At 46.9% G+C, this 7,237-nt stretch overlaps 1 protein-coding gene across 1 annotated transcript; it reads left to right on the top strand.

Moving 5' to 3' along the window:
* The first annotated feature begins 335 nt into the window (after positions 1-335).
* Positions 336-3,495, top strand: CRIPTO (cripto, EGF-CFC family member). The gene is made up of 6 exons (XM_045902208.2): positions 336-370; positions 1,101-1,153; positions 1,239-1,364; positions 1,787-1,901; positions 1,995-2,104; positions 3,261-3,495. The coding sequence occupies exons 1-6, from the start codon at positions 336-338 to the stop codon at positions 3,374-3,376; spliced, it is 555 nt and encodes a 184-aa protein (XP_045758164.1). The 3' UTR covers positions 3,377-3,495.
* Positions 3,496-7,237: the final 3,742 nt, after the last annotated feature.

The following is a 7,237-nucleotide window of genomic DNA, read 5'->3' as shown; positions in this document are numbered from 1 at the left end:
GGTCTCCGCCTCCCCCCACCCCCGCCCTCCTGCAGGCCCTCCCCGCCGCTGGCGTGGTTGTTGAGAAAGGAGAGGCCGGGGCCGGGCTGGCTCCCCGGCTAAGGTCAAAGCATTCCTTAGGACCCAGCTGGGTGATGAGCCCCCAGTCTCCCAGACATCCTGGCTCCTGCTCTTCCTAAGACCTTCTGGGGAAAGCATATTTCTCATCGGGGACACTCTTCTTTCTAAATTCCCATTTTCACTTCAGGAAATTCATGTTTTCCTTTGGGTGTTTTAGCAACGACCATGAATGAAAGCCATGCTGACCTTTTTTTCCCCCTAACCTGTTAGGAGCTATGGACCGCAGAAAGATGGAGCGCTTCTCTTGCAGGTATGAACCCATCTTGAATGTGAACTTCAGGGATGCTGTTTTTTCCTAAAGACCCAGAACTTCACACTTACAGAGTCCGTCCAGCTTTGCCGTTGGTTTTTAACATTTTCAATCGGGTTAATGGCGCAGCCTGGGAGATAGATGACTAGCGTTTTCCTCTCTTGGGTAAGAAAAGATCGGTATCAACAACCAGATTAAAATCGGTATCAACAACCAGATTAAAATCTGCTCCTGAGAAGTTTCAAGGCATAGATCCAGTATTTGCAAAACCGTGAAGAGTTATAGGCGGGATTTGTTGCTGAAAATCTTTCAGATGGCCGGTTTAAATGAAATCGTTTGTAAAATGTGATTCACTGATTCCAGAGAATGTCATGCAGTCATTTTAAATTCTTATATGAAATCTAAGAGCAGGAGAATATGCGTTCTGTGAAATCGAAGCTAAAAGATTTACGCCTACTTAAAATTATGGCTCTAGGAGGACAGAGCCTAAGAAGTCATGATACATATTGAAAAGAATTGGCTTTTAGGTGATTTTTATTCTCATCGTTTTTCTTGATGTTGTTACATGAGTTAGCCATTTGAAGAGAAAGAAAGGTAGGACTCTACAATTTCTCCCTAGCGGGCTGTGGTCTTCTCCTTGTGCTGGGAAGCCCCAGGTGTTAAACTCTGTTAACGCAAAAGGTTTTATTTGCCTTGTTTTGCTAATGGGTGTCTGATTTCGTCTTCCCAGTGTGATTCTGATCATGGCCATTTCCAAAGCGTTTGAACTGGAATTGGTTGCTGGTGAGAGACTTTTTGTTATTTTGATCAGCAGCAATTGTCACGGGGCCTGAAATCCTGAGCCCACTGGTTGATTTTTGTCATTAAGGCTTGGGCCACCGTGAACTTGCCAGGAGAGAGCCGCCCTTAAAAGATGACAGCGTTCGGTCCCGGGAGGAGCCTGCAATCCGTCACCGGTCTTCCCAGTTTGTGCCGTCCTTAGGAATCCAGGATAGTAAGACCCACCTGCCTTAGATCTACTGTGTCCTGGTCCTTCCTGTTTCCTCTCTTCCTGACGCTCTTTCTCCTGGGTGGCAAGCTGATTCTGGAGCTGGGCGGATGGATGGACTTGGCTCTGGAGCCTAGAACGGCAGTGTGTACTTGACCTCCCCGGGATGCACTCAGTTTCCCTCCTGATTCCCGGGGCTCTGGGAACCACCCCCGGCCTGACTGAGGACGTAAAAGCTTTCTCTGCTCGGAGGCTCAGGTAGCAGAGCCACACTAAAAAGCAAGCGTGCTGTTCCGTGCGGTTCACAAGATTTAGCCATCTCCGAGCACTGGGGAACCCAAGCCCTTAGCCCTGTATTAACCTTTGCTCCCAGGAGCTTAGCTTTTCAGTCCCCCCCACCCTCTCAGCCACCTCTTCTTACATTTCAGGTAAGGAGTTAAACAGAACTTGCTGTCTGAACGGGGGAACCTGCATGCTGGGGTCCTTCTGTGCCTGCCCCCCCTCCTTCTATGGCCGCAACTGTGAGCATGACTCCCGCAAAGAGTAAGCCATTAAAGGGGGGCGGGGTGGGCGGAGAGGAAAAGAGGCGGGAGTTAAAATCCGTATGCATCGCCTTCTCTGTTCCTTCTCGCCCAGGAACTGTGAGTCCGTGCCCCATGACACCTGGCTGCCCAAGGGATGTTCCATTTGTAAATGCTGGCGCGGCCAGCTTCACTGCTTTCGGCAGACATTCCTACCGGGCTGTGGTAAGCCATAGTCCCCTCTTCTGTCCTTTCAAGTTCCTTAGTTGTCTGTGGCCACTTGGTGAGGGGGGAGGGGTCTCTCCTCTCACCCCACGGCTTGCTAGATCCTGGCAGCCAAAGGGCTGCTTATTAAAAGCATCAAGGGCTCCAGATGGGGTGGTCACGCTGGCGTCCCTCATATCTCGTGCCTCAGAAATGTCACCTTCCAGCTGGAGAGTGATGTCAAGGCTATTTGACATGTTATAGTGTGTAACCTTCTACTAAGGAAAACAAACGAAAAGTTTGGTCTCTTAAACACCAAGAGGTGCTCTTGGGGGTTCCTTTCCTTTGGACAGGGAGACCCAGACAAGCTCCAGGCAGACAACTCCCAACTCCTGCCCTTAAATTCCACCAGAGGCTTGACCCCCCACCCCCTTCTTGTTCCTCAGGAACTTCCTCATGGATACTCAAGGGCCCCCCCTGGTGGACCCCTTGGTGAATGGTCTCAACCCTGTCACCTTGCAGATTTTTATTGATTTGAGGAAAACAGTAGCAAGAAGGACAGGGATCCAAAGGAGAGGGTTCTCACCCCGCCCCGCCCTGAGCCAGATTTCTCGGTCCCCCCAAGTTCAGAGGCCTCTCAGAGTTCTGACCCTGGAGATGTTAGAAATTGCACATGGTCAAGATGCTTCACTTGAGTACAAGCGGGGAGCCCGGACCCAGACGGGGACTGTGGCTTTTCCACTTGCATCCTGGCTGTGTCAGGCCCAGGATAGGTGTTTGGTAAGTGTGAACGGGATGACTGGAGGGGTGGAGACCGTATTTTCTTCCTGGAACTTGGGGCCCAAAATGTGTTGTCTCCTTCTCGTCGATGCCTAACCAAGTTCTGCGGCACCCCTGCCTTTGAAGGTGTCACCGGCTGGGGTAAGTTTCCAGGTGTGAGAGCACGTGTCCAGGGGAAAACCCAAGTTAACGGTAGGCCTGTGGCGACTTTTGCTGAAAGAGTTTTTTTTTCAGGGGAGCCTGAATTCCATGTGATCGGTACTCTTGGTCCCATAAGCATGCTCTACTCATCAAATGTTGAGTCCCAACTGATTTTTGGCTGGTACAGATGTGCCATGTGGGCAGGATAAACTGCTGGAGGGATTTCCTTTAATGACCAAGGGTCCCTACCTTTCAGATGGCCACGTGATGGATGAGCACTTCCTGGTCTCCAGGACTCCTGAATTAACACTGTCTTCCGGCACCACTTTTTCACTAGCTGGCGTCTGCCTCGCTCTACAAAGTTACTGTTAATGGACATTTGCATATGCAATATTTGTCATGTGAGTTTCATAACCCGTAAAGGCTGTCGTTCCAGTGTCCTAAGTGAGAGATGATATTTGTTAGTTGCCTTGAAACAGTGAATGGATTTTTATCACGGTCCTTAACATTTTCTTCAGGTACCAACTACTTTCCTTTGCCCTGCCCTCTCCAAAAAACTTCTTTAAAAAGTCAGCCAGGGCACCTGGGTGGCTCAGTTGTTTGGGAAACTGCCTTCAGCTCAGGTCATGATCCTGGAGTCCTGGGATCGAGTCCTGCATGGGGCTCCCTGCTCAGCGGGGAGTCTGCTTCTCCCTCTGACCTTCCCCCCCCTCATACTCTCTCTCTCTCTCATTCTCTCTCAAATAAATAAATAAATAAAAATCTTAAAAAAAAAAGAAAATAAATAAATAAAAAGTCAGCCATAGGGGCTGCTGGGTGGCTCAGTGGGTTCAGCTTCTGCCTTCAGCTCAGGTCCTGATCCCAGGGTCCTGGGATCGAGTCCCACATCGGGCTCCCTGCTCCGCGGGGAGCCTGCTTTTCCCTCCATCTGCCTCTGCCCACCGCTCATGCTCTCTCTTGCCCTTTCTCTCAAATAAATATATAAAATCTTTAAAAAAAAAAAGTCAGCCATATCTACTCTGTGACCAAGATCTACATTTCTTGATAACACGTATCTCTACCAAGGGTTTCTTACTATTTTCCTTTAACAATTGAATTCTATCTTCAGATTATTAAAAGCTACTCCTAATGTGGAACTGAGGCTTTGAGTAGAGTTGACCAAAATCAATTAAGACCTCATTTTTATTTTTTTAAAGTTTTTTTTTTTATGTATTCATTTGAGAGAGAGACAGAGAGCACACAAGCAGGGGGAGAGGCAGAGGGAGAAGCAGGCTCCCCACTGAGCCAGCCAGGAGCCCGATGTGGGGCTCGATCCCAGGACCTGGAGATCATGACCTGACCTGAAGGCAGAAGCTCAACCATCTAAGCCACCCAGGTGCCCCAAGGCCTCATCTTTAAAAAGAAAGGAAAGGAACAGTCTATAAAAGAAGCAGACAAGAGTGCAGAGGGCAGATATGCTGAAGTATTAGAAGTGTGTGTATGTGTGTGTGTACCAGGGAGACTGGGTAGAAAAGAGGAAGCAAATGGGAGAGATATTGGGAAAAATAAAATGAATTACTTGGTTGATGATTAGACGGGCCCAAGAAGCAAGTTAAAAAGCTAAGTTGAAAGGCAAGTTTCTTATTTTTTTTATTTAAATTCAATTAGTTAACATATAATGTATTATTTGCTTCAGGGGTACAGGTCTGTGACTCATCAGTCTTATACAATACCCAGTGCTCATTACAACACATACCCCCCAATGTCCATCACCTGGTTACCCCATCCTTCCACCCCCCCCCCGGCCAGCAACCTTCAGTTTGTTTCCTATGATTAAGAGTCTACGGTTTGGGGGCGCCTGGGTGGCTCAGTTGGTTAGGCGACTGCCTTCGGCTCAGGTCATGATCCTGGAGTCCCTGGATCGAGTCCCGCATCGGGCTCCCTGCTCGGCGGGGAGTCTGCTTCGTCCTCTGACCCTCCCCTCTCTCATGTGTTCTCTCTCTCTCATTCTCTCTCTCTCAAATTAATAAATAAATAAAATCTTTAAAAAAAAAAAGAGTCTACGGTTTGTCTCCCTCTCTGGTTTCATCTTGTTTCTCAAATTCCACATATCAGTGAGATCATATGATAATTGTCTTTCTCTGATTGACTTATTTCGCTTAGCATAATACCCTCTAGTTATGTCCACATTGCTGCAAATGGCAAGAGTTCATTTTTTGATGGCTGCATAATAGTCCTGTGTGTGTGTGTGTGTGTGTGTGTATGTATCTCACATCTTCTTTATCCATTCATCTGTCGATGGACATCTGGGCTCTTTCCATAGTTTGGCTACTGTGGACATTGCTGCTATGAACATCAGGGTGTACGTACCCCTTCGGATCCCTACATTTGTATCTTTGGGATAAATACCCAGTAGTGCAATTGCTGGGTCGTAGGGTAGCTCTATTTTCAACTTTTTGAGGAACCTCCATACTGTTTTCCAGAGTGGCTGCACCAGCTTGTATTTTCACCAACAGTGTAGGAGGGTTCCCAAAAGGCCAATTTCTATCCTCTATAGAAAGCTGTAGAAGACAAGGACGCCCCCTTTTTTCTCAAGGCATTGTAAAGGAGATGAAGTCTTCCCGGGAAAAAAATTATAACTAATTTCTCCAACAAGAGAGCTTAATAAATTATGTTTTCTCCATACCTTGCAAGAATTTTAACTTGCAAAAGAGAAAATGTTCACAATATATTTCGTTGTAAACCAGGTGATAAAACTATGTATTTTAAAACTGCATTGTATATGTGAGTGTGCCCAGTAAAAATGGGAAATCTATTGACCAAAGTGTGAACTTTGGTTATTTCTGGGCGGTGCTGTGACAAGTGCTTGCAGTGGTGGGTTTTTCCCCTCTGTACTTGGTGTTTCCCATGGTGAGGGTGGGTTGCATCTGTTTTCATGGGGAAAGCCAGGACTACATCAGGCTCAAAACTTAAGTAACTAGAAGAGCCAAGAGCACAGACCCGGTGTTGTTTCTGGCTTTTATGTGTGTTCTCTGCTGTGAAGGACATTTGCTTCCATCATTTAGGTACCACTTGGTCCCCAATTCTTGTTTCTCCAAATTAATGCCCTGCAGATGCAAAGTTCCAAAGGTGCATCCTGAAGAGCTCAGAGCATGGGGGTGGGCTGCCCAGTGTGGAAGGAAGACTGGTCTAGCCACTTAGTTGCGGGGGTGGGGACCGAGTTTCCCAACCTGCAAACCGGGGTGAGTCCCTACACCACAGTGTTGTTAGAATAACATAAACTAAAATAGAGCACTAGTACAAAAATTCTCAACAAATGGCACAATTCTTCCCTTTCTACTTGCCTGTTTACCAGAGTGGTTTTTGCCCAGAAATGGAAATTCATAAAAGGAAAAGGCAACTTCAGAATATTGAAAAAGGCTTCTCATTTGCATGCAAATAACCTGAAACCGCTCTGCAAGTGAGGCTGGGCCACTGTTTTCCAAACCTGGGCATTCACACGTCACCTCAGTTTGGCCACAATAGTCATACTTAATTTTTTTAATATCAACTCATTTTTTTATTGTGGTAAAATACACACAACATAAAAGTTAGCATTGCAACCATTTTTAACTACAAAGTCCGGTGGCTTTCGGTACGTCCACATTGCTGGGCAACCGTCCCCACCATCCCTCTCCAGAACTTTTTCATCTTCCCAAATTGAAAGTTTACCCATTAAAGAGTAACTCCCCATTCCCCTCCCCACCCCCAGCCCCTGGGAGTTGAATCTACTTTTTGTGTCCTTGAATTTGACTATTCCAGACACCTCCCATAAGTGGAGCCATACATATGACTGGCATATTTTGCTTAGCATAATGTCTTCCAGGCTCATCCATGTAGGGGCATGGGTCAGAACTTCATTCCCGTTTTAAGGTGGAACAATATTCCATGGTATGTATGTTATCACTCATCCATCCATGGACATTTGGGTTGTTTCCCCCTCTTAGCAACTGAATAATGTGCTGTGAACATTGGTGTACCTGTTCACGCCCCTGCTTTCAGTTCTTTTGTGTAGCTCCTCACAAGCAGAATTGCAGGATCACATGGCAATCCTCTGATTTTGTGAAGAACCACCACCCTGTTTTCACAGTGGCTTCACCATTTTGCATTCCCACCCACGTTGCACAACGGTTCCAGTTTCTCCACCTCCTCACCAGCACTAGTTGCTGCCTGGGTTTCATTTTGTTTTGCTTTTTTAAGACTAGCCATTTTTCG

This window comes from Mirounga angustirostris, unplaced genomic scaffold (genome assembly GCF_029215605.1).
Source record: "Mirounga angustirostris isolate CCGP_5_RB_7025 unplaced genomic scaffold, mMirAng1.0.hap1 SCAF_1, whole genome shotgun sequence".
In the NCBI taxonomy this organism is placed as follows: Eukaryota; Metazoa; Chordata; class Mammalia; order Carnivora; family Phocidae; genus Mirounga; species Mirounga angustirostris.
The sequence above is the reverse complement of the archived record's forward strand: the minus strand, read 5'-3'. Positions and strand labels throughout refer to the sequence as shown.